The sequence below is a fragment of the Hypanus sabinus genome, chromosome 31, assembly GCF_030144855.1.
Source record: "Hypanus sabinus isolate sHypSab1 chromosome 31, sHypSab1.hap1, whole genome shotgun sequence".
NCBI classification, from domain to species: domain Eukaryota; kingdom Metazoa; phylum Chordata; class Chondrichthyes; order Myliobatiformes; family Dasyatidae; genus Hypanus; species Hypanus sabinus.
The window spans coordinates 22,511,307-22,536,413 of NC_082736.1; the positions used below are offsets into that span (position 1 = coordinate 22,511,307).

A 25,107-nucleotide genomic window follows, 5' to 3' on the forward strand; every position below is an offset into this window, starting at 1 on the left:
ACAAAGATGGGTGGAGGGGCGGGCAGCGTTGAGGAAGAAGGGAGTCCGTAGAAGAATTTAGACAGGACGGAAAGGCAAAGGGAATACAGCGTGGGAAATTGTACGGCCATGCGCTTACGGTAGGAAAAAATAAAGATGCGTACTGTTGAACGAGGAGCCGATTCTGATAGTAGAGGCACAAGGGGACGAGAGTCCCCGTGCAGGCACTGGAGAGGAGAGCAGAGGAGGTTCGTGAGAATGATTCCGGGAGTGAAAGGGTTAACCAGTGAGGGGGGCATTTAATGGCACGCGCTCCAGTTTGGCAGATTGAAGAGAGAATCTCATGGTATGAGAACCTGTCGAGGAGGTAGAGTGGGTTTCCTATAGAGGGCGAGTCTAGACCAGGAGGGCACAACCTCAGGATAGAGGGGCGTCCATTTCGAACGGAGGTGAGTGGCGAACCTGTGGAATTCATTGCCACAGACAGCAGTGCAGGGCAGGTCACGGGGTAGATTTAAGGTGGAAGTTGATGGGTTCTTGATTAGCCAGGGTGTCAAAGGTTACGGGGAGAAGGGGGTTGAGGAGGTAATAAATCAGCCACGATGGAATGGCGGAGCGGACTCGATGGGCGGAGTGGCCCGATTCTGCCCCCCGTGTCTGTGACGACGCATTACAGCTCCAGCGACCCAGGTTCCACTCCCGCCGTCGTTCGTACGGAATCCGTCCCTCCTCCCCGAGACGGCGCCCGTCAGGGTTAGTAAGCTGCGGGGGACGGACGCGAGGCCCCCCCCACCCCCGGAGAGCGCTGGCTGGACCCGCTCCGCGCAGCGGCGAATGCATTCAGTTTCCTTCTCGGGGCGACGCGCAGGAACCCAGGCGCCAGCGTCGTACAACGATCATTTATTTACAGTGTTACTGAGCAGTTTTACAATCTTAGCACACAGCCCTTGTGGGACAACCGGCCAGGGGAAATGCAGGCAGGAAGCCCCCACTGCTTGATAACCGCGCTCCCCGGTCCCCGTCTCGGCTCCCGGTGGGGGTGGTCTTTCGCAATGGAGGGGGGTGTTAGTGGAGTCAAATATCCCCGGGCAGTGAGAGTGGACCATGGGAGAAAGGGAGGTTACGGGCAGTCGAGCAGACGGGGCAAGGGGGAGGAGACAGAATGCAGAATGAAAGGAGACGGACGATACAAGGGGGAGAAATGACTCAAAGCTGGAGGAATCCAAGTTCATGCCGCCGGGTTGGAGGCTGCCTTGGAAGGAGAACGAGGTGCAGGCCTCAGGGAGAAACGCCGGTCGAATTGAAATGGGTGACCAGTGAAAGCCGGAATAAGTGTAATGGTAAACCTGCAGTTGATGGGTGCCAGTGGAGGCCCTGGGCTCGAAACGACGACTGCTTCTCCGTTTCCCAGGTCGCTGCCCGGCCTGCTGAGCTCCTCCGGCATTTTGTGCGCGCGCGTGCGTCGCTCTGGATTTCCGCACATCCGGCGGGACCCGACGGAGCTCGGGTGAGGCCGCCGCTGCCGGGCTGCGCCCTCTCCTGTCCCTGCTTGGGAGAGGGGGCAGAAGAGGCCCACTGGGGCCTGGGTCGGAGGGCTTGGGTAGCGGGGAGGGGGTTGGCCAAACCGGGGTTGTGCTCTCCGTGAGCGTTGGAAACCCGGCACGGATAAACCAGACACGTTTGCCCCGAGTCGAAGCGTCCAAGACCGGGTGGCGCACGTTGGAGGTGAACGGAGGTATGTGTGGGCAGGATGTTTCAAAGGGGTGGTGGGGGGAAGCATATTTAAAGGGCCCTTTGGTAGGTACGTGAATACACAGAACTGAGGGATACGCATGCTGTGAAGGCAGAAGGAATTCGTTGAGTTAGGCCTTTAAGCAGCAGATTGGTTTGCTGGCAAGGACGTTAGGCCAAAGGCCTGTCGCTGTGCCATACTGTCTGATCACGGGTGAGACTGAGCAGGGGCAGTTCCAGTTGAGACAGAGAGAGGGAAGGGGGGGGGGGAGAGAGAGGGGAAGCAAGAGGGAGGGGGGAGAGGGAGAGGGAGGGGGAGAGGGAAAGAGAGAGAGAGGGGAGAGGGAGAGAGAATGAGGGAGAGGGGGAGGGGAGAGAGAGGGGAAGCAAGAGGGAGGGGGGGAGAGGGAGAGGGAGGGGGAGAGGGAAAGAGAGAGAGAGGGGAGAGGGAGAGAGAATGAGGGAGAGGGGGAGGGGAGAGAAAGGGAGGGGGAGAGGGAGAGAGAGCGAGATTGTGTGGTTTGCAGGTTCTCCTCGTGAGTCTGGGTTTCATCCGGCACCTCCTACGTCCCAGGAGTTATGACTGAGCTGGGGAGGATGCAGGAAATGTCCACAGGGTCTAAAAGGCTCGAGTCGGGGACGGGGGGGGGGATGGATTGGCTGGGACTGGAGTGAAAGAGGCTGGGGGGGGGGGGTGACCTCACAGAGGTTTAGTGGGGTGTAGATAAAGTGGGTGGTCAGTCTTTCCCCGGGAGGAGTGTAAAGCTGGTTTAAGGAGAGGGGGCAGAAGATTTAAAAAGGACCTGAGGCGTGTTTTATGGACGTGGTTGAGGTGAGTATGATTACGACATTTAAAATATGCTTGGACAGGTAGATGGGTGGGAGAGGATTAGAGGGACGCTGACCAAACACAGGCAGGCTCCGAGGAGATGGGCTGAAGGGCACTCTGTGACTAAGGTCACAGTGGGTACGTCGGCCACAGTGAATTGCCCCGGGAGAGGGGCGGAATCTCGGAATCGTGGGGCGAACAGAAACGGGAACCGGTGGAGGGGTCAGCAGGGATTCGACAGACCAAAGGGCCCGTTTCAGACCATAAACGGCAGCCATAATGGTCCTTGCTGTGGTGGATCTCCCCCGCCCACACCGGATCCGACCGGAGTCCGGGACGAAGGCAAACGTTCCTCTCCCACGGCCGCTGTCAGCTTAACTCCTGACCTTGGCAGTGCGTCCGGAAGCTTCACAGGGTCCAGGGGTCAGGACCCCACCCCGCCCCGCCCCACCGTCCGCTGCCAGCAGCTACGAGGGCTGGGTGACCGGCCCCGGCCGCTTGTGCCTGCCCGCCCGCTGGGAGGCGGCGCTGGGCTGCACGGAGGAGGACGAGGACGAGGACGAGCTGTCGCTGGAGCTCCGCGCCTCCGGGCCCGCGCTCAGCTTCAGCTTCCTGCGTTTGGCCAGCGGTGCGTTGTCCACGCTCTTCAGCAGGAAGCCCTCCCGCTTGCACTTGTTGAACGCCTGTGGGGTGGGGGGAAGTCGGTTAGCAGCTGAGGGTCCAAGCACATCCCCACCCGGCACGGTCCCGTTGCCCCCATGTACCCTCTGCCCTCCACCCTGTCTTTCCCCTCCCCTTTGACCTTTCCCCTCTCTTCCACTTCCCTCCCCTATCTCTTTGTGCTCACTCCCCTTCTCCCCTCTCTCCTCCCTACCACCAGAGGTACGCCCGAGTGGTGAGCACGAGGGGTGACTGCCTACCACCCGACAGGGGGCGTGGAGGAGGGAGGCAATATATCCCCTACCCAGTCACATGCCAAAATCCCTGCTGCCCGCCCTCAACAGCCACAGCTTGGAGGGATGGGAGGGGAGGGAGAGCAGGGGCAGACAATGGGGAAGAGAAACTGCGGAAGGGAAAAAGGGTGCAAGAGAACAGGCTGGAAGGGGAGAGGGGACAGGATGGTGGAAAGAGAGAGAAAAACATGGAAGGACAAAAGGATAAGTGGGTGCAGGCTGCAGGAGGTGAGGGTCTAGGACAGTGTGGAGGTTCTGGAGGAGGTGAGGGTTTAGGAGAGGGTGGAGGTTCTGGAGGAGATGAGAGATTTGGAAAGGGTGGAGGTTCTGGAGGAGGTGAGGGTTTAGGAGAGGGTGGAGGTTCTGGAGGAGATGAGGGTTTAGGAGAGGGTGGAGGTTCTGGAGGAGATGAGGGTTTAGGAGAGGGTGGAGGTTCTGGAGGAGATGAGGGTTTAGGAGAGGGTGGAGGTTCTGGAGGAGATGAGGGTTTAGGAGAGTGTGGAGGTTCTGGAGGAGATGAGGGTTTAGGAGAGTGTGGAGGTTCTGGAGGAGGTGAGGGTTTAGGAGAGGGTGGAGGTTCTGGAGGAGATGAGGGTTTAGGAGAGTGTGGAGGTTCTGGAGGAGGTGAGGGTTTAGGAGAGGGTGGAGATTCTGGAGGAGATGAGGGTTTAGGAGAGTGTGGAGGTTCTGGAGAAGATGAGGGATTTGGAAAGGGTGGAGGTTCTGGAGGAGATGAGGGATTTGGAAAGGGTGGAGGTTCTGGAGGAGGTGAGGGATTAGGAGGGGAGATTCTGGAGGAGATGAGGGATTTGGAAAGGGTGGAGGTTCTGGAGGAGATGAGGGTTTAGGAGCGGGTGGAGGTACTGGAGGAGATGAGGGATTAGGAGGGGAGATTCTGGAGGAGATGAGGGATTTGGAAAGGGTGGAGGTTCTGCAGGAGATGAGGGATTAGGAGGGGAGGTTCTGGAGGAGATGAGGGATTTGGAAAGGGTGGAGTTTCTGGAGGAGATGAGGGTTTAGGAGAGGGTGGAGATTCTGGAGGAGATGAGGGATTAGGAGGGGAGGTTCTGGAGAAGATGAGGGTTTAGGAGTGGGTGGAGGTTCTGGAGGAGATGAGGGTTTAGGAGAGGAGGTTCTGGAGGAGATGAGGGTTTAGGAGAGGGTGGAGGTTCTGGAGGAGATGAGGGTTTAGGAGAGTGTGGAGGTTCTGGAGGAGGTGAGGGTTTAGGAGAGGGTGGAGGTTCTGGAGGAGATGAGGGATTAGGAGGGGAGGTTCTGGAGGAGATGAGGGTTTAGGAGTGGGTGGATGTTCTGGAGGAGATGAGGGTTAAGGAGAGGAGGTTCTGGAGGAGATGAGGGATTTGGAAAAGGTGGAGTTTCTGGAGGAGATGAGAGTTTAGGAGAGGGTGGAGGTTCTGGAGGAGATGAGGGATTAGGAGGGGAGGTTCTGGAGGAGATGAGGGTTTAGGAGAGGGTGGAGGTTCTGGAGGAGATGAGGGATTTGGAAAGGGTGGAGGTTCTGGAGGAGATGAGGGATTTGGAAAGGGTGGAGGTTCTGCAGGAGATGAGGGATTAGGAGGGGAGGTTCTGGAGGAGATAAGGGTTTAGGAGAGGGTGGAGGTTCTGAAGGAGATGAGGGATTAGGAGGGGAGGTTCTGGAGGAGATGAGGGTTTAGGAGAGGAGGTTCTGGAGGAGATGAGAGATTTGGAAAGGGTGGAGGTTCTGGAGGAGATGAGGGTTTAGGAAAGGGTGGAGGTTCTGGAGGAGATGAGGGATTAGGAGGGGAGGTTCTGGAGGAGATGAGGGTTTAGGAAAGGGTGGAGGTTCTGGAGGAGATGAGGGATTTGGAAAGGGTGGAGGTTCTGGAGGAGATGAGGGTTTAGGAAAGGGTGGAGGTTCTGGAGGAGATGAGGGATTTGGAAAGGGTGGAGGTTCTGGAGGAGATGAGGGTTTAGGAAAGGGTGGAGGTTCTGGAGGAGATGAGGGATTGGGAGGGGAGGTTCTGGAGGAGATGAGGGATTTGGAAAGGGTGGAGGTTCTGGAGGAGATGAGGGTTTAGTAGAGGGTGGAGGTTCTGGAGGAGATGAGGGTTTAGGAGGGGAGATTCTGGAGGAGATGAGGGTTTAGGAGAGGAGGTTCTGGAGGAGATGAGGGTTTAGGAGAGGAGGTTCTGGAGGAGATGAGGGATTGGGAGGGGAGGTTCTGGAGGAGATGAGGGATTTGGAAAGGGTGGAGGTTCTGGAGGAGATGAGGGTTTAGGAGAGGAGGTTCTGGAGGAGATGAGGGATTTGGAAAGGGTGGAGGTTCTGGAGGAGATGAGGGTTTAGTAGAGGGTGGAGGTTCTGCTGGAGATGAGGGATTGGGAGGGGAGGTTCTGGATGAAATGAGGGATTTGGAAAGGGTGGAGGTTCTGGAGGAGATAAGGGTTTAGGAGAGGGTGGTGGTTCTGGAGGAGATGAGGGATTAGGAGGGGAGGTTCTGGAGGAGATGAGGGATTGGGAGGGGAGGTTCTGGAGGAGATGAGGGATTTGGAAAGGGTGGAGGTTCTGGAGGAGATGAGGGTTTAGCAGAGGGTGGAGGTTCTGGAGGAGATGAGGGATTAGGAGGGGAGGTTCTGGAGGAGATGAGGGTTTAGGAAAGGGTGGAGGTTCTGGAGGAGATGAGGGATTTGGAAAGGGTGGAGGTTCTGGAGGAGATGAGGGTTTAGGAAAGGGTGGAGGTTCTGGAGGAGATGAGGGATTAGGAGGGGAGGTTCTGGAGGAGATGAGGGATTGGGAGGGGAGGTTCTGGAGGAGATGAGGGATTTGGAAATGGTGGAGGTTCTGGAGGAGATGAGGGTTTAGTAGAGGGTGGAGGTTCTGGAGGAGATGAGGGTTTAGGAGGGGAGGTTCTGGAGGAGATGAGGGTTTAGGAGAGGAGGTTCTGGAGGAGATGAGGGATTTGGAAAGGGTGGAGGTTCTGGAGGTGATGAGGGTTTAGTAGAGGGTGGAGGTTCTGCAGGAGATGAGGGATTAGGAGAGGAGGTTCTGGAGGAGATGAGGGATTTGAAAAGGGTGGAGGTTCTGGAGGAGATGAGGGTTTAGGAAAGGGTGGAGGTTCTGGAGGAGATGAGGGATTTGGAAAGGGTGGAGGTTCTGGAGGAGATGAGGGTTTAGGAAAGGGTGGAGGTTCTGGAGGAGATGAGGGATTAGGAGGGGAGGTTCTGGAAGAGATGAGCGATTGGGAGGGGAGGTTCTGGATGAGATGAGGGATTTGGAAAGGGTGGAGGTTCTGGAGGAGATGGTTTAGGAGAGGGTGGTGGTTCTGGAGGAGATGAGGGATTAGGAGGGGAGGTTCTGGAGGAGATGAGGGATTGGGAGGGGAGGTTCTGGAGGAGATGAGGGTTTAGGAAAGGGTGGAGGTTCTGGAGGAGGTGAGGGTTTAGGAGGGGAGGTTCTGGAGGAGATGAGGGTTTAGGAGAGGGTGGAGGTTCTGGAGGAGATGAGGGATTAGGAGGGGAGGTTCTGGAGGGATTTGGAAAGGGTGGAGGTTCTGGAGGAGATGAGGGATTAGGAGGGGAGATTCTGGAGGAGATGAGGGATTTGGAAAGGGTGGAGGTTCTGGAGGAGATGAGGGATTAGGAGGGGAGATTCTGGAGGAAGTGAGGGTTTAGGAAAGGGTGGAGGTTCTGGAGGAGATGAGGGTTTAGGAAAGGGTGGAGGTTCTGGAGGAGATGAGGGATTAGGAGGGGAGGTTCTGGAGGAGGTGAGGGTTTAGGAAAGGGTGGAGGTTCTGCAGGAGATGAGGGATTAGGAGGGGAGGTTCTGGGGGAGATGAGGGTTTAGGAGAGGAGGTACCTGGAGGAGATGAGGGATTTGGAAAGGGTGGAGGTTCTGGAGGAGTTGAGGGTTTAGGAGAGGAGGTTCTGGAGGAGATGAGGGTTTAGGAAAGGGTGGAGGTTCTGGAGGAGATGAGGGTTTAGGAGAGGGTGGAGGTTCTGGAGGAGATGAGGGTTTAGGAGAGGGTGGAGGTTCTGGAGGAGGTGAGGGATTAGGAGGGGAGGTTCTGGAGGAGATGAGGGTTTAGGAAAGGGTGGAGGTTCTGGAGGAGGTGAGGTTCTGGAGGAGATGAGGGTTTAGGAGGGGAGGTTCTGGAGGAGATGAGGGTTTAGGAGGGGAGGTTCTGGAGGAGATGAGGGATTGGGAGGGGAGGTTCTGGAGGAGATGAGGGATTTGGAAAGGGTGGAGGTTCTGGAGGAGATGAGGGTTTAGGAGAGGGTAGAGGTTCTGGAGGAGGTGAGGGTTTAGGAGGGGAGGTTCTGGAGGAGATGAGGGATTGGGAGGGGAGGTTCTGGAGGAGATGAGGGTTTAGGAGAGGGTGGAGGTTCTGGAGGAGGTGAGGATTTAGGAGGGGAGGTTCTGGAGGAGATGTGGGTTTAGGAGGGGAGGTTCTGGAGGAGATGAGGATTTAGTAGAGGGTGGAGGTTCTGGAGGAGGTGAGGGATTAGGAGGTGAGGGATTAGGAGGGGAGGTTCTGGAGGAGATGAGGGATTTGGAAAGGGTGGAGGTTCTGGATGAGATGAGGGATTAGGAGGGGAGGTTCAGGAGGAGATGAGGGACTTGGAAAGGGTGGAGGTTATGGAGGAGATGAGGGTTTAGGAGAGGGTGGAGGTTCTGGAGGAGGTGAGGGATTTGGAAAAGGTGGAGGTTCTGGAGGAGATGAGGGTTTAGGAGAGGGTGGAGGTTCTGGAGGAGGTGAGGGTTTAGGAGGGGAGGTTCTGGAGCAGATGAGGGATTGGGAGGGGAGGTTCTGGAGGAGAGGAGGGTTTAGGAGAGGGTGGAGGTTCTGGAGGAGGTGAGGATTTAGGAGGGGAGGTTCTAGAGGAGATGAGGGTTTAGGAGGGGAGGTTCTGGAGGAGATGAGGATTTAGTAGAGGGTGGAGGTTCTGGAGGAGGTGAGGGATTAGGAGGGGAGGTTCTGGAGGAGATGAGGGATTTGGAAAGGGTGGAGGTTCTGGATGAGATGAGGGATTAGGAGGGGAGGTTCTACAGGAGATGAGGGATTTGGAAAGGGTGGAGGTTATGGAGGAGATGAGGGTTTAGGAGAGGGTGGAGGTTCTGGAGGAGGTGAGGGGTTTGGAAAGGGTGGAGGTTCTGGAGGAGATGAGGGTTTAGGAGAGGGTGGAGGTTCTGGAGGAGGTGAGGGTTTAGGAGGGGAGGTTCTGGAGGAGATGAGGGTTTAGGAGGGGAGGTTCTGGAGGAGATGAGGGTTTAGGAGGGGAGGTTCTGGAGCAGATGAGGGTTTAGGAGAGGGTGGAGGTTCTGGAGGAGATGAGGGATTTGAAAAGGGTGGAGGTTCTGGAGGAGATGAGGGTTTAGGAGGGGAGGTTCTGGAGGGATTTGGAAAGGGTGGAGGTTCTGGAGGAGATGAGGGATTAGGAGGGGAGATTCTGGAGGAGATGAGGGATTTGGAGGGGAGGTTCTGGAGGAGGTGAGGGTTTAAGAAAGGGTGGAGGTTCTGGAGGAGATGAGGGTTTAGGAACGGGTGGAGGTTCTGGAGGAGATGAGGGATTAGTAGAGGGTCGAGGTTCTGGAGGAGGTGAGGGATTAGGATGGGAGTTTCTGGAGGAGGTGAGGGATTAGGAGGGGAGGTTCTGGAGGAGATGAGGGATTAGGTGGGGAGATTCTGGAGGAGATGAGGGATTTGGAAAGGGTGGAGGTTCTGGAGGAGATGAGGGATTAGGAGGGGAGGTTCTGGAGGAGGTGAGGGTTTAGGAAAGGGTGGAGGTTATGGAGGAGAGGAGGGTTTAGGAGAGGGTGGAGGTTCTGGAGGAGATGAGGGATTGGGAGGGGAGGTTCTGGAGGAGGTGAGTGTTTAGGAGGGGAGGTTCTGGAGGAGATGAGGGTTTAGGAGGGGAGGTTCTGGAGGAGATGAGGGTTTAGGAGGGGAGGTTCTAGAGCAGATGAGGGTTTAGGAGAGGGTGGAGGTTCTGGAGGAGGTGAGGGATTTGGAAAGGGTGGAGGTTCTGGAGGAGATGAGGGTTTAGGAGAGGGTGGAGGTTCTGGAGGAGGTGAGGGTTTAGGAGGGGAGGTTCTGGAGGAGATGAGGGTTTAGGAGGGGAGGTTCTGGAGCAGATGAGGGTTTAGGAGAGGGTGGAGGTTCTGGAGGAGGTGAGGGATTTGGAAAGGGTGGAGGTTCTGGAGGAGATGAGGGTTTAGGAGGGGAGGTTCTGGAGGGATTTGGAAAGGGTGGAGGTTCTGGAGGAGATGAGGGATTAGGAGGGGAGATTCTGGAGGAGATGAGGGATTTGGAAAGGGTGGAGGTTCTGGAGGAGATGAGGGATTAGGAGGGGAGGTTCTGGAGGAGGTGAGGGTTTAGGAAAGGGTGGAGGTTCTGGAGGAGATGAGGGTTTAGGAACGGGTGGAGGTTCTGGAGGAGATGAGGGATTAGTAGAGGGTCGAGGTTCTGGAGGAGGTGAGGGATTAGGATGGGAGTTTCTGGAGGAGGTGAGGGATTAGGAGTGGAGGTTCTGGAGGAGATGAGGGATTAGGTGGGGAGATTCTGGACGAGATGAGGGATTTGGAAAGGGTGGAGGTTCTGGAGGAGATGAGGGATTAGGAGGAGAGGTTCTGGAGGAGGTGAGGGTTTAGGAAAGGTTCTGGAGGAGATGAGGGTTTAGTAGAGGGTGGAAGTTCTGGAGGAGGTGAGAGATTAGGAAAGGGTGGAGGTTCTGCAGGAGATGAGGGATTAGGAGGGGAGGTTCTGGGGGAGATGAGGGTTTAGGAGAGGAGGTACCTGGAGGAGATGAGGGATTAGGAGGGGAGGTTTTGGGGGAGATGAGGGTTTAGGAGCGGAGGTACCTGGAGGAGATGAGGGATTTGGAAAGGGTGGAGGTTCTGGAGGAGATGAGGGTTTAGGAGAGGAGGTTCTGGAGGAGATGAGGGTTTAGGAAAGGGTGGAGGTTCTGGAGGAGATGAGGGTTTAGGTGGGGAGGTTCTGGAGGAGATGAGGGTTTAGGAGAGGGTGGTGGTTCTGGAGGAGATGAGGGATTAGGAGGGGAGGTTCTGGAGGAGATGAGGGATTTGGAAAGGGTGGAGGTTCTGGAGGAGTTGAGGGTTTAGGAGAGGAGGTTCCGGAGGAGATGAGGGTTTAGGAAAGGGTGGAGGTTTTGGAGGAGATGAGGGTTTAGGAGAGGGTGGAGGTTCTGGAGGAGATGAGGGTTTAGGAGAGGGTGGAGGTTCTGGAGGAGGTGAGGGATTAGGAGGGGAGGTTCTGGAGGAGATGAGGGTTTAGGAAAGGGTGGAGGTTCTGGAGGAGGTGAGGTTCTGGAGGAGATGAGGGTTTAGGAGGGGAGGTTCTGGAGGAGATGAGGGTTTAGGAGGGGAGTTTCTGGAGGAGATGAGGGATTGGGAGGGGAGGTTCTGGAGGAGATGAGGGATTTGGAAAGGGTGGAGGTTCTGGAGGAGATGAGGGTTTAGGAGAGGGTAGAGGTTCTGGAGGAGGTGAGGGTTTAGGAGGGGAGGTTCTGGAGGAGATGAGGGATTGGGAGGGGAGGTTCTGGAGGAGATGAGGGTTTAGGAGAGGGTGGAGGTTCTGGAGGAGGTGAGGATTTAGGAGGGGAGGTTCTGGAGGAGATGAGGGTTTAGGAGGGGAGGTTCTGCAGGAGATGAGGATTTAGTAGAGGGTGGAGGTTCTGGAGGAGGTGAGGGATTAGGAGGGGAGGTTCTGGAGGAGATGAGGGATTTGGAAAGGGTGGAGGTTCTGGATGAGATGAGGGATTAGGAGGGGAGGTTCTGGAGGAGATGAGGGATTTGGAAAGGGTGGAGGTTATGGAGGAGATGAGGGTTTAGGAGAGGGTGGAGGTTCTGGAGGAGGTGAGGGATTTGGAAAGGGTGGAGGTTCTGGAGGAGATGAGGGTTTAGGAGAGGGTGGAGGTTCTGGAGGAGGTGAGGGTTTAGGAGGGGAGGTTCTGGAGCAGATGAGGGATTGGGAGGGGAGGTTCTGGAGGAGATGAGGGTTTAGGAGAGGGTGGAGGTTCTGGAGGAGGTGAGGATTTAGGAGGGGAGGTTCTAGAGGAGATGAGGGTTTAGGAGGGGAGGTTCTGGAGGAGATGAGGATTTAGTAGAGGGTGGAGGTTCTGGAGGAGGTGAGGGATTAGGAGGGGAGGTTCTGGAGGAGATGAGGGATTTGGAAAGGGTGGAGGTTCTGGATGAGATGAGGGTTTAGGAGAGGGTGGAGGTTCTGGAGGAGATGAGGGTTTAGGAGAGGGTGGAGGTTCTGGAGGAGGTGAGGGATTTGGAAAGGGTGGAGGTTCTGGAGGAGATGAGGGTTTAGGAGAGGGTGGAGGTTCTGGAGGAGGTGAGGGTTTAGGAGGGGAGGTTCTGGAGGAGATGAGGGTTTAGGAGGGGAGGTTCTGGAGGAGATGAGGGTTTAGGAGGGGAGGTTCTGGAGCAGATGAGGGTTTAGGAGAGGGTGGAGGTTCTGGAGGAGGTGAGGGATTTGGAAAGGGTGGAGGTTCTGGAGGAGATGAGGGTTTAGGAGGGGAGGTTCTGGAGGGATTTGGAAAGGGTGGAGGTTCTGGAGGAGATGAGGGATTAGGAGGGGAGATTCTGGAGGAGATGAGGGATTTGGAAAGGGTGGAGGTTCTGGAGGAGATGAGGGATTAGGAGGGGAGGTTCTGGAGGAGGTGAGGGTTTAAGAAAGGGTGGAGGTTCTGGAGGAGATGAGGGTTTAGGAACGGGTGGAGGTTCTGGAGGAGATGAGGGATTAGTAGAGGGTCGAGGTTCTGGAGGAGGTGAGGGATTAGGATGGGAGTTTCTGGAGGAGGTGAGGGATTAGGAGGGGAGGTTCTGGAGGAGATGAGGGATTAGGTGGGGAGATTCTGGAGGAGATGAGGGATTTGGAAAGGGTGGAGGTTCTGGAGGTGATGAGGGATTAGGAGGGGAGGTTCTGGAGGAGGTGAGGGTTTAGGAAAGGGTGGAGGTTATGGAGGAGAGGAGGGTTTAGGAGAGGGTGGAGGTTCTGGAGGAGATGAGGGATTGGGAGGGGAGGTTCTGGAGGAGGTGAGGGTTTAGGAGGGGAGGTTCTGGAGGAGATGAGGGTTTAGGAGGGGAGTTTCTGGAGCAGATGAGGGTTTAGGAGAGGGTGGAGGTTCTGGAGGAGGTGAGGGATTTGGAAAGGGTGGAGGTTCTGGAGGAGATGAGGGTTTAGGAGAGGGTGGAGGTTCTGGAGGAGGTGAGGGTTTAGGAGGGGAGGTTCTGGAGGAGATGAGGGTTTAGGAGGGGAGGTTCTGGAGCAGATGAGGGTTTAGGAGAGGGTGGAGGTTCTGGAGGAGGTGAGGGATTTGGAAAGGGTGGAGGTTCTAGAGGAGATGAGGGTTTAGGAGGGGAGGTTCTGGAGGGATTTGGAAAGGGTGGAGGTTCTGGAGGAGATGAGGGATTAGGAGGGGAGATTCTGGAGGAGATGAGGGATTTGGAAAGGGTGGAGGTTCTGGAGGAGATGAGGGATTAGGAGGGGAGGTTCTGGAGGAGGTGAGGGTTTAGGAAAGGGTGGAGGTTCTGGAGGAGATGAGGGTTTAGGAACGGGTGGAGGTTCTGGAGGAGATGAGGGATTAGGTGGGGAGATTCTGGAGGAGATGAGGGATTTGGAAAGGGTGGAGGTTCTGGAGGAGATGAGGGATTAGGAGGGGAGGTTCTGGAGGAGGTGAGGGTTTAGGAAAGGGTGGAGGTTCTGGAGGAGATGAGGGTTTAGGAACGGGTGGAGGTTCTGGAGGAGATGAGGGATTAGTAGAGGGTCGAGGTTCTGGAGGAGGTGAGGGATTAGGATGGGAGTTACTGGAGGAGGTGAGGGATTAGGAGTGGAGGTTCTGGAGGAGATGAGGGATTAGGTGGGGAGATTCTGGAGGAGATGAGGGATTTGGAAAGGGTGGAGGTTCTGGAGGAGATGAGGGATTAGGAGGGGAGGTTCTGGAGGAGGTGAGGGTTTAGGAAAGGGTGGAGGTTCTGGAGGAGATGAGGGTTTAGTAGAGGGTGGAAGTTCTGGAGGAGGTGAGAGATTAGGAAAGGGTGGAGGTTCTGCAGGAGATGAGGGATTAGGAGGGGAGTTTCTGGGGGAGATGAGGGTTTAGGAGAGGAGGTACCTGGAGGAGATGAGGGATTAGGAGGGGAGGTTTTGGGGGAGATGAGGGTTTAGGAGAGGAGGTACCTGGAGGAGATGAGGGATTTGGAAAGGGTGGAGGTTCTGGAGGAGATGAGGGTTTAGGAGAGGAGGTTCTGGAGGAGATGAGGGTTTAGGAAAGGGTGGAGGTTCTGGAGGAGATGAGGGTTTAGGTGGGGAGGTTCTGGAGGAGATGAGGGATTAGGAGGGGAGGTTCTGGAGGAGGTGAGGGTTTAGGAAAGGGTGGAGGTTCTGGAGGAGATGAGGGTTTAGGAACGGGTGGAGGTTCTGGAGGAGATGAGGGATTAGTAGAGGGTCGAGGTTCTGGAGGAGGTGAGGGATTAGGATGGGAGTTACTGGAGGAGGTGAGAGATTAGGAAAGGGTGGAGGTTCTGCAGGAGATGAGGGATTAGGAGGGGAGGTTCTGGGGGCGATGAGGGTTTAGGAGAGGAGGTACCTGGAGGAGGTGAGGGTTTAGGAAAGGGTGGAGGTTCTGGAGGAGATGAGGGTTTAGGAACGGGTGGAGGTTCTGGAGAAGATGAGGGATTAGTAGAGGGTCGAGGTTCTGGAGGAGGTGAGGGATTAGGAGGGGAGGTTCTGGAGGAGATGAGGGATTAGGAGGGGAGGTTCTGGAGGAGGTGAGGGTTTAGGAAAGGGTGGAGGTTCTGGAGGAGATGAGGGTTTAGGAACGGGTGGAGGTTCTGGAGGAGATGAGGGATTAGTAGAGGGTCGAGGTTCTGGAGGAGGTGAGGGATTAGGATGGGAGTTACTGGAGGAGGTGAGGGATTAGGAGTGGAGGTTCTGGAGGAGATGAGGGATTAGGTGGGGAGATTCTGGAGGAGATGAGGGATTTGGAAAGGGTGGAGGTTCTGGAGGAGATGAGGGATTAGGAGGGGAGGTTCTGGAGGAGGTGAGGGTTTAGGAAAGGGTGGAGGTTCTGGAGGAGATGAGGGTTTAGTAGAGGGTGGAAGTTCTGGAGGAGGTGAGGGTTTAGGTGGGGAGGTTCTGGAGGAGATGAGGGATTAGGAGGGGAGGTTCTGGAGGAGGTGAGGGTTTAGGAAAGGGTGGAGGTTCTGGAGGAGATGAGGGTTTAGGAACGGGTGGAGGTTCTGGAGGAGATGAGGGATTAGTAGAGGGTCGAGGTTCTGGAGGAGGTGAGGGATTAGGATGGGAGTTACTGGAGGAGGTGAGAGATTAGGAAAGGGTGGAGGTTCTGCAGGAGATGAGGGATTAGGAGGGGAGGTTCTGGGGGAGATGAGGGTTTAGGAGAGGATGTACCTGGAGGAGGTGAGGGTTTAGGAAAGGGTGGAGGTTCTGGAGGAGATGAGGGTTTAGGAACGGGTGGAGGTTCTGGAGAAGATGAGGGATTAGTAGAGGGTCGAGGTTCTGGAGGAGGTGAGGGATTAGGAGGGGAGGTTCTGGAGGAGATGAGGGATTAGGAGGGGAGGTTCTGGAGGAGGTGAGGGTTTAGGAAAGGGTGGAGGTTCTGGAGGAGATGAGGGTTTAGGAACGGGTGGAGGTTCTGGAGGAGATGAGGGATTAGTAGAGGGTCGAGGTTCTGGAGGAGGTGAGGGATTAGGATGGGAGTTACTGGAGGAGGTGAGGGATTAGGAGTGGAGGTTCTGGAGGAGATGAGGGATTAGGTGGGGAGATTCTGGAGGAGATGAGGGATTTGGAAAGGGTGGAGGTTCTGGAGGAGATGAGGGATTAGGAGTGGAGGTTCTGGAGGAGGTGAGGGTTTAGGAAAGGGTGGAGGTTCTGGAGGAGATGAGGGTTTAGTAGAGGGTGGAAGTTCTGGAGGAGGTGAGAGATTAGGAAAGGGTGGAGGTTCTGCAGGAGATGAGGGATTAGGAGGGGAGTTTCTGGGGGAGATGAGGGTTTAGGAGAGGAGGTACCTGGAGGAGATGAGGGATTAGGAGGGGAGGTTTTGGGGGAGATGAGGGTTTAGGAGAGGAGGTACCTGGAGGAGATGAGGGATTTGGAAAGGGTGGAGGTTCTGGAGGAGATGAGGGTTTAGGAGAGGAGGTTCTGGAGGAGATGAGGGTTTAGGAAAGGGTGGAGGTTCTGGAGGAGATGAGGGTTTAGGTGGGGAGGTTCTGGAGGAGATGAGGGTTTAGGAGAGGGTGGTGGTTCTGGAGGAGATGAGGGATTAGGAGGGGAGGTTCTGGAGGAGATGAGGGATTGGGAGGGGAGGTTCTGGAGGAGATGAGGGTTTAGGAAAGGGTGGAGGTTCTGGAGGAGGTGAGGGTTTAGGAGCGGAGGTTCTGGAGGAGATGAGGGTTTAGGAGAGGGTGGAGGTTCTGGAGGAGATGAGGGATTAGGAGGGGAGGTTCTGGAGGGATTTGGAAAGGGTGGAGGTTCTGGAGGAGGTGAGGGTTTAGGAGGGGAGGTTCTGGAGGAGATGAGGGATTGGGAGGGGAGGTTCTGGAGGAGATGAGGGTTTAGGAGAGGGTGGAGGTTCTGGAGGAGGTGAGGATTTAGGAGGGGAGGTTCTGGAGGAGATGAGGATTTAGGAGGGGAGGTTCTGGAGGAGATGAGGATTTAGGAGGGGAGGTTCTGGAGGAGATGAGGATTTAGTAGAGGGTGGAGGTTCTGGAGGAGGTGAGGGATTAGGAGGGGAGTATCTGGAGGAGATGAGGGATTTGGAAAGGGTGGAGGTTCTGGATGAGATGAGGGATTAGGAGGGGAGGTTCTGGAGGAGATGAGGGATTTGGAAAGGGTGGAGGTTATGGAGGAGAGGAGGGTTTAGGAGAGGGTGGAGGTTCTGGAGGAGGTGAGGGTTTAGGAGGGGAGGTTCTGGAGGAGATGAGGGATTGGGAGGGGAGGTTCTGGGGGAGATGTGGGTTTAGGAGAGGAGGTACCTGGAGGAGATGAGGGTTTAGGAGAGGGTGGAGGTTCTGGAGGAGATGAGGGTTTAGGAGAGGGTGGAGGTTCTGGAGGAGGTGAGGGATTAGGAGGGGAGGTTCTGGAGGAGATGAGGGTTTAGGAAAGGGTGGAGGTTCTGGAGGAGGTTAGGTTCTGGAGGAGATGAGGGTTTAGGAGGGGAGGTTCTGGAGGAGATGAGGGATTAGGAGGGGAGGTTCTGGAGGGATTTGGAAAGAGTGGAGGTTCTGGAGGAGATGAGGGATTAGGAGGGGAGATTCTGGAGGAGATGAGGGATTTGGAAAGGGTGGAGGTTCTGGAGGAGATGAGGGATTAGGAGGGGAGGTTCTGGAGGAGGTGAGGGTTTAGGAAAGGGTGGAGGTTCTGGAGGAGATGAGGGTTTAGGAACGGGTGGAGGTTCTGGAGGAGATGAGGGATTAGTAGATGTTCGAGGTTCTGGAGGAGGTGAGGGATTAGGATGGGAGTTTCTGGAGGAGGTGAGGGATTAGGAGGGGAGGTTCTGGGGGAGATGAGGGTTTAGGAGAGGAGGTACCTGGAGGAGATGAGGGATTTGGAAAGGGTGGAGGTTCTGGAGGAGATGAGGGTTTAGGAGAGGAGGTTCTGGAGGAGATGAGGGTTTAGGAAAGGGTGGTGGTTCTGGAGGAGATGAGGGTTTATGTGGGGAGGTTCTGGAGGAGATGAGGGTTTAGGAGAGGGTGGTGGTTCTGGAGGAGATGAGGGATTAGGAGGGGAGGTTCTGGAGGAGATGAGGGTTTAGGAGAGGGTGGAGGTTCTGGAGGAGGTGAGGGATTAGGAGGGGAGGTTCTGGAGGAGATGAGGGTTTAGGGAAGGGTGGAGGTTCTGGAGGAGGTGAGGTTCTGGAGGAGATGAGGGTTTAGGAGGGGAGGTTCTGGAGGAGATGAGGGATTAGGAGGGGAGGTTCTGGAGGGATTTGGAAAGAGTGGAGGTTCTGGAGGAGATGAGGGATTAGGAGGGGAGATTCTGGAGGAGATGAGGGATTTGGAAAGGGTGGAGGTTCTGGAGGAGATGAGGGATTAGGAGGGGAGGTTCTGGAGGAGGTGAGGGTTTAGGAAAGGGTGGAGGTTCTGGAGGAGATGAGGGTTTAGGAACGGGTGGAGGTTCTGGAGGAGATGAGGGATTAGTAGATGTTCGAGGTTCTGGAGGAGGTGAGGGATTAGGATGGAGTTTCTGGAGGAGGTGAGGGATTAGGAGGGGAGGTTCTGGGGGAGATGAGGGTTTAGGAGAGGAGGTACCTGAGGAGATGAGGGATTTGGAAAGGGTGGAGGTTCTGGAGGAGATGAGGGTTTAGGAGAGGAGGTTCTGGAGGAGATGAGGGTTTAGGAAAGGGTGGTGGTTCTGGAGGAGATGAGGGTTTATGTGGGGAGGTTCTGGAGGAGATGAGGGTTTAGGAACGGGTGGAGGTTCTGGTGGAGATGAGGGATTAGGAACGGGTGGAGGTTCTGGAGGAGATGAGGGATTAGTAGAGGGTCGAGGTTCTGGAGGAGGTGAGGGATTAGGATGGGAGTTTCTGGAGGAGGTGAGGGATTAGGAGGGGAGGTTCTGGAGGAGGTGAGGGTTTAGGAAAGGGTGGAGGTTCTGGAGGAGATGAGGGTTTAGGAACGGGGTGGAGGTTCTGGTGGAGATGAGGGATTAGGAACGGGTGGAGGTTCTGGAGGAGATGAGGGATTAGTAGAGGGTCGAGGTTCTGGAGGAGGTGAGGGATTAGGATGGGAGTTTCTGGAGGAGGTGAGGGATTAGGAGGGGAGGTTCTGGAGGAGATGAGCGATTAGGTGGGGAGATTCTGGAGGAGATGAGGGATTAGGAACGGGTGGAGGTTCTGGAGGAGATGAGGGATTAGTAGAGGGTCGAGGTTCTGGAGGAGGTGAGGGATTAGGATGGGAGTTTCTGGAGGAGGTGAGGGATTAGGAGGGGAGGTTCTGGAGGAGATGAGCGATTAGGTGGGGAGATTCTGGAGGAGATGAGGGATTTGGAAAGGGTGGAGGTTCTGGAGGAGATGAGGGATTAGGAGGGGAGGTTCTGGAGGAGGTGAGGGTTTAGGAAAGGGTGGACGTTCTGGAGGAGATGAGGGTTTAGTAGCGGGTGAAGTTCTGGAGGAGGTGAGAGTTTAGGAAAGGGTGGAGGTTCTGCAGGAGATGAGGGATTAGCAGGGGAGGTTCTGGGGGAGATGAGGGTTTAGGAGAGGAGGTACCTGGAGGAGATGAGGGATTTGGAAAGGGTGGAGGTTCTGGAGGAGTTGAGGGTTTAGGAGAGGAGGTTCTGGAGGAGATGAGGGTTTAGGAAAGGGTGGAGGTTCTGGAGGAGATGAGGGTTTAGGAGAGGGTGGAGGTTCTGGAGGAGATGAGGGTTTAGGAGAGGGTGGAGGTTCTGGAGGAGGTGAGGGATTAGGAGGGGAGGTTCTGGAGGAGATGAGGGTTTAGGAAAGGGTGGAGGTTCTGGAGGAGGTTAGGTTCTGGAGGAGATGAGGGTTTTAGGAGGGGAGGTTCTGGAGGAGATGAGGGATTAGGAGGGGAGGTTCTGGAGGGATTTGGAAAGAGTGGAGGTTCTGGAGGGAGATGAGGGATTAGGAGGGGAGATTCTGGAGGAGATGAGGGATTTGGAAAGGGTGGAGGTTCTGGAGGAGATGAGGGATTAGGAGGGGAGGTTCTGGAGGAGGTGAGGGTTTAGGAAAGGGTGGAGGTTCTGGAGGAGATGAGGGTTTAGGAACGGGTGGAGGTTCTGGAGGAGATGAGGGATTAGTAGATGTTCGAGGTTCTGGAGGAGGTGAGGGATTAGGATGGGAGTTTCTGGAGGGAGGTGAGGGATTAGGAGGGGAGGTTCTGGGGGAGATGAGGGTTTAGGAGAGGATGTACCTGGAGGAGATGAGGGATTTGGAAAGGGTGGAGGTTCTGGAGGAGATGAGGGTTTAGGAGAGGAGGTTCTGGAGGAGATGAGGGTTTAGGAAAGGGTGGTGGTTCTGGAGGAGATGAGGGTTTATGTGGGGAGGTTCTGGAGGAGATGAGGGTTTAGGAGAGGGTGGTGGGTTCTGGAGGAGATGAGGGATTAGGAGGGGAGGTTCTGGAGGAGATGAGGGTTTAGGAGGGGAGGTTCTGGAGGAAATGAGGGATTAGTAGAGGGTCGAGGTTCTGGAGGAGTTGTGGGATTAGGAGGGGAGTTTCTGGAGGAGGTGAGGGATTAGGAGGGGAGGTTCTGGAGGAGATGAGGGATTAGGTGGGGAGATTCTGGAGGAGATGAGGGATTTGGAAAGGGTGGAGGTTCTGGAGGAGATGAGGGATTAGGAGGGGAGGTTCTGGAGGAGGTGAGGGTTAAGGGAAAGGTGGAGGTTCTGGAGGAGATGAGGGTTTAGTAGAGGGTGGAAGTTCTGGAGAAGTGAGAGTTTAGGAAAGGGTGGAGGTTCTGCAGGAGATGAGGGATTAGGAGGGGAGGTTCTGGGGGAGATGAGGGTTTAGGAGAGGAGGTACCTGGAGGAGATGAGGGATTTGGAAAGGGTGGAGGTTCTGGAGGAGATTAGGGTTTAGGAGAGGAGGTTCTGGAGGAGATGAGGGTTTAGGAAAGGGTGGAGGTTCTGGAGGAGATGAGGGTTTAGGTGGGAGGTTCTGGAGGGATTTGGAAAGGGTGGAGGTTCTGGAGGAGATGAGGGATTAGGAGGTGAGATTCTGGAGGAGATGAGGGATTTGTAAAGGGTGGTTTGGAGGAGATGAGGGATTAGGAGGGGAGGTTCTGGAGGAGGTGAGGGTTTAGGAAAGGGTGGAGGTTCTGGAGGAGATGAGGGTTTAGGAACGGGTGGAGGTTCTGGAGGAGATGAGGGATTAGTAGAGGGTCGAGGTTCTGGAGGAGGTGAGGGATTAGGATGGGAGTTTCTGGAGGAGGTGAGGGATTAGGAGGGGAGGTTCTGGAGGAGATGAGGGATTAGGTGGGGAGATTCTGGAGGAGATGAGGGATTTGGAAAGGATGGAGGTTCTGGAGGAGATGAGGGATTAGGAGGGGAGGTTCTGGAGGAGGTGAGGGTTTAGTAGAGGGTGGAAGTTCTGGAGGAGGTGAGAGTTTAGGAAAGGGTGGAGGTTCTGCAGGAGATGAGGGATTAGGAGGGGAGGTTCTGGGGGAGATGAGGGTTTAGGAGAGGAGGTACCTGGAGGAGATGAGGGATTTGGAAAGGGTGGAGGTTCTGGAGGAGTTGAGGGTTTAGGAGAGGAGGTTCTGGAGGAGATGAGGGTTTAGGAAAGGGTTGAGGTTCTGGAGGAGATGAGGGTTTAGGAGAGGGTGGAGGTTCTGGAGGAGATGAGGGTTTAGGAGAGTGTGGAGGTTCTGGAGGAGGTGAGGGATTATGAGGGGAGGTTCTGGAGGAGATGAGGGTTTAGGAAAGGTTGGAGGTTCTGGAGGAGGTGAGGTTCTGGAGGAGATGAGGGTTTAGGAGGGGAGGTTCTGGAGGAGATGAGGGTTTAGGAGGGGAGGTTCTGGAGGAGATGAGGGATTGGGAGGGGAGGTTCTGGAGGAGATGAGGGATTTGGAAAGAGTGGAGGTTCTGGAGGAGATGAGGGTTTAGGAGAGGGTGGAGGTTCTGGAGGAGGTGAGGGATTAGGAGGGGGAGGTTCTGGAGGAGGTGAGGTTCTGGAGGAGATGAGGGTTTAGGAGGGGAGGTTCTGGAGGGATTTGGAAAGAGTGGAGGTTCTGGAGGAGATGAGGGATTAGGAGGGGAGATTCTGGAGGAGATGAGGGATTTGGAAAGGGTGGAGGTTCTGGAGGAGATGAGGGATTAGGAGGGGAGGTTCTGGAGGAGGTGAGGGTTTAGGAAAGGGTGGAGGTTCTGGAGGAGATGAGGGTTTAGGAGGGGAGGTTCTGGAGGGATTTGGAAAGGGTGGAGGTTCTGGAGGAGATGAGGGATTAGGAGGTGAGATTCTGGAGGAGATGAGGGATTTGGAAAGGGTGGTTTGGAGGAGATGAGGGATTAGGAGGGGAGGTTCTGGAGGAGGTGAGGGTTTAGGAAAGGGTGGAGGTTCTGGAGGAGATGAGGGTTTAGGAACGGGTGGAGGTTCTGGAGGAGGTGAGGGATTAGGATGGGAGTTTCTGGAGGAGGTGAGGGATTAGGAGGGGAGGTTCTGGAGGAGATGAGGGATTAGGTGGGGAGATTCTGGAGGAGATGAGGGATTTGGAAAGGGTGGAGGTTCTGGAGGAGATGAGGGATTAGGAGGGGAGGTTCTGGAGGAGGTGAGGGTTTAGGAAAGGGTGGAGGTTCTGGAGGAGATGAGGGTTTAGTAGAGGGTGGAAGTTCTGGAGGAGGTGAGAGTTTAGGAAAGGGTGGAGGTTCTGCAGGAGATGAGGGATTAGGAGGGGAGGTTCTGGGGGAGATGAGGGTTTAGGAGAGGAGGTACCTGGAGGAGATGAGGGATTTGGAAAGGGTGGAGGTTCTGGAGGAGTTGAGGGTTTAGGAGGGGAGGTTCTGGAGGAGGAGAGGGTTTAGGAAAGGGTGGAGGTTCTGGAGGAGATGAGGGTTTAGGAACGGGTGGAGGTTCTGGAGGAGATGAGGGATTAGTAGAGGGTCGAGGTTCTGGAGGAGGTGAGGGATTAGGATGGGAGTTTCTGGAGGAGGTGAGGGATTAGGAGGGGAGGTTCTGGAGGAGATGAGGGATTAGGTGGGGAGATTCTGGAGGAGATGAGGGATTTGGAAAGGATGGAGGTTCTGGAGGAGATGAGGGATTAGGAGGGGAGGTTCTGGAGGAGGTGAGGGTTTAGTAGAGGGTGGAAGTTCTGGAGGAGGTGAGAGTTTAGGAAAGGGTGGAGGTTCTGCAGGAGATGAGGGATTAGGAGGGGAGGTTCTGGGGGAGATGAGGGTTTAGGAGAGGAGGGTACCTGGAGGAGATGAGGGATTTGGAAAGGGTGGAGGTTCTGGAGGAGTTGAGGGTTTAGGAGAGGAGGTTCTGGAGGAGATGAGGGTTTAGGAAAGGGTTGAGGTTCTGGAGGAGATGAGGGTTTAGGAGAGGGTGGAGGTTCTGGAGGAGATGAGGGTTTAGGAGAGGGTGGAGGTTCTGGAGGAGGTGAGGGATTAGGAGGGGAGGTTCTGGAGGAGATGAGGGTTTAGGAAAGGTTGGAGGTTCTGGAGGAGGTGAGGTTCTGGAGGAGATGAGGGTTTAGGGAGGGGAGGTTCTGGAGGAGATGAGGGTTTAGGAGGGGAGGTTCTGGAGGAGATGAGGGATTGGGAGGGGAGGTTCTGGAGGAGATGAGGGATTTGGAAAGAGTGGAGGTTCTGGAGGAGATGAGGGTTTAGGAGAGGGTGGAGGTTCTGGAGGAGGTGAGGGATTAGGAGGGGAGGTTCTGGAGGAGGTGAGGTTCTGGAGGAGATGAGGGTTTAGGAGGGGAGGTTCTGGAGGAGATGAGGGATTAGGAGGGGAGGTTCTGGAGGGATTTGGAAAGAGTGGAGGTTCTGGAGGAGATGAGGGATTAGGAGGGGAGATTCTGGAGGAGATGAGGGATTTGGAAAGGGTGGAGGTTCTGGAGGAGATGAGGGATTAGGAGGGGAGGTTCTGGAGGAGGTGAGGGTTTAGGAAAGGGTGGAGGTTCTGGAGGAGATGAGGGTTTAGGAACGGGTGGAGGTTCTGGAGGAGATGAGGGATTAGTAGATGTTCGAGGTTCTGGAGGAGGTGAGGGATTAGGATGGGAGTTTCTGGAGGAGGTGAGGGATTAGGAGGGGAGGTTCTGGGGGAGATGAGGGTTTAGGAGAGGAGGTACCTGGAGGAGATGAGGGATTTGGAAAGGGTGGAGGTTCTGGAGGAGATGAGGGTTTAGGGGAGGAGGTTCTGGAGGAGATGAGGGTTTAGGAAAGGGTGGTGGTTCTGGAGAAGATGAGGGTTTAGGAGAGGGTGGTGGTTCTGGAGGAGATGAGGGATTAGGAGGGGAGGTTCTGGAGGAGATGAGGGTTTAGGAGGGGAGGTTCTGGAGGAGATGAGGGATTAGTAGAGGGTCGAGGTTCTGGAGGAGTTGTGGGATTAGGAGGGGAGTTTCTGGAGGAGGTGAGGGATTAGGAGGGGAGGTTCTGGAGGAGATGAGGGATTAGGTGGGGAGATTCTGGAGGAGATGAGGGATTTGGAAAGGGTGGAGGTTCTGGAGGAGATGAGGGATTAGGAGGGGAGGTTCTGGAGGAGGTGAGGGTTAAGGGAAAGGTGGAGGTTCTGGAGGAGATGAGGGTTTAGTAGAGGGTGGAAGTTCTGGAGAAGGTGAGAGTTTAGGAAAGGGTGGAGGTTCTGCAGGAGATGAGGGATTAGGAGGGAAGGTTCTGGGGGAGATGAGGGTTTAGGAGAGGAGGTACCTGGAGGAGATGAGGGATTTGGAAAGGGTGGAGGTTCTGGAGGAGATGAGGGTTTAGGAGAGGAGGTTCTGGAGGAGATGAGGGTTTAGGAAAGGGTGGAGGTTCTGGAGGAGATGAGGGTTTAGGTGGGGAGGTTCTGGAGGGATTTGGAAAGGGTGGAGGTTCTGGAGGAGATGAGGGATTAGGAGGTGAGATTCTGGAGGAGATGAGGGATTTGGAAAGGGTGGTTTGGAGGAGATGAGGGATTAGGAGGGGAGGTTCTGGAGGAGGTGAGGGTTTAGGAAAGGGTGGAGGTTCTGGAGGAGATGAGGGTTTAGGAACGGGTGGAGGTTCTGGAGGAGGTGAGGGATTAGGATGGGAGTTTCTGGAGGAGGTGAGGGATTAGGAGGGGAGGTTCTGGAGGAGATGAGGGATTAGGTGGGGAGATTCTGGAGGAGATGAGGGATTTGGAAAGGGTGGAGGTTCTGGAGGAGATGAGGGATTAGGAGGGGAGGTTCTGGAGGAGGTGAGGGTTTAGGAAAGGGTGGAGGTTCTGGAGGAGATGAGGGTTTAGTAGAGGGTGGAAGTTCTGGAGGAGGTGAGAGTTTAGGAAAGGGTGGAGGTTCTGCAGGAGATGAGGGATTAGGAGGGGAGGTTCTGGGGGAGATGAGGGTTTAGGAGAGGAGGTACCTGGAGGAGATGAGGGATTTGGAAAGGCTGGAGGTTCTGGAGGAGTTGAGGGTTTAGGAGAGGAGGTTCTGGAGGAGATGAGGGTTTAGGAAAGGGTTGAGGTTCTGGAGGAGATGAGGGTTTAGGAGAGGGTGGAGGTTCTGGAGGAGATGAGGGTTTAGGAGAGGGTGGAGGTTCTGGAGGAGGTGAGGGATTAGGAGGGGAGGTTCTGGAGGAGATGAGGGTTTAGGAAAGGGTGGAGGTTCTGGAGGAGGTGAGGTTCTGGAGGAGATGAGGGTTTAGGAGGGGAAGTTCTGGAGGAGATGAGGGTTTAGGAGGGGAGGTTCTGGAGGAGAGGAGGGATTGGGAGGGGAGGTTCTGGAGGAGATGAGGGATTTGGAAAGAGTGGAGGTTCTGGAGGAGATGAGGGTTTAGGAGAGGGTGGAGGTTCTGGAGGAGGTGAGGGTTTAGGAGGGTGGAGGTTCTGGAGGAGGTGAGGATTTAGGAGGGGAGGTTCTGGAGGAGATGAGGATTTAGGAGGGGAGGTTCTGGAGGAGATGAGGATTTAGGAGGGGAGGTTCTGGAGGAGATGAGGATGTAGTAGAGGGTGGAGGTTCTGGAGGAGGTGAGG

The 25,107-nt window shown here is 55.4% G+C and overlaps 1 protein-coding gene across 1 annotated transcript in view; it reads right to left on the reverse strand.

Annotated features, from left to right (window-relative positions):
* Positions 1 to 862: 862 nt before the first annotated feature.
* LOC132383956 (ribosomal protein S6 kinase alpha-5-like) overlaps positions 863 to 25,107 on the reverse strand; it is a 77,386-nt gene continuing 53,141 nt past the window's right edge. The window contains exon 12 of the mRNA XM_059955158.1: positions 863 to 3,222. Within this exon, the coding sequence (XP_059811141.1) occupies positions 3,007 to 3,222 (216 nt within the window). The 3' untranslated portion in view covers positions 863 to 3,006. The remainder of the gene's footprint in view (positions 3,223 to 25,107) is intronic.